Source organism: Penaeus monodon, chromosome 34 (assembly GCF_015228065.2).
Source record: "Penaeus monodon isolate SGIC_2016 chromosome 34, NSTDA_Pmon_1, whole genome shotgun sequence".
Taxonomy (NCBI): domain Eukaryota; kingdom Metazoa; phylum Arthropoda; class Malacostraca; order Decapoda; family Penaeidae; genus Penaeus; species Penaeus monodon.
The window spans coordinates 23923582-23923822 of record NC_051419.1 but is presented as its reverse complement, the minus strand read 5'-3'; the positions used below and the strand labels follow the sequence as shown (position 1 = coordinate 23923822).

Genomic DNA, 241 nt, shown 5'->3' with positions numbered 1-241 from the left:
CCGCAGTACGTGTAGATGGCATTCTGGTTGCAGAAGCGCACTTGCAGATTGTAGAGCACGGCGGGCTCGTGCAGGTACGACAGGGACGTGAGGTCGTTCTCGCCGATAAGGATGTCGGGGTTGCGCAGCGGCGGCAGCTCCTCGTCGCTCTTGACGACCAGGTCCTCTGTCTGAGGGCGGGCGGGCGGGAGAAGGATTGAACGCTGGTTAGATTTTTTGGCGGGTGCGAGTGCGAGTGCGA

At 61.4% G+C, this 241-nt stretch overlaps 1 protein-coding gene across 1 annotated transcript in view; it reads right to left on the bottom strand.

The window, feature by feature from the left end:
* The window catches only part of LOC119594652 (unconventional myosin-Va-like), a gene marked incomplete in the record, with an annotated part of 122411 nt that overhangs the window by 23144 nt on the left and 99026 nt on the right, over window positions 1-241 (bottom strand). Inside the window, 1 exon segment of the mRNA XM_037943701.1 lies at window positions 3-170. Within this exon segment, the coding sequence (XP_037799629.1) occupies window positions 3-170 (168 nt within the window).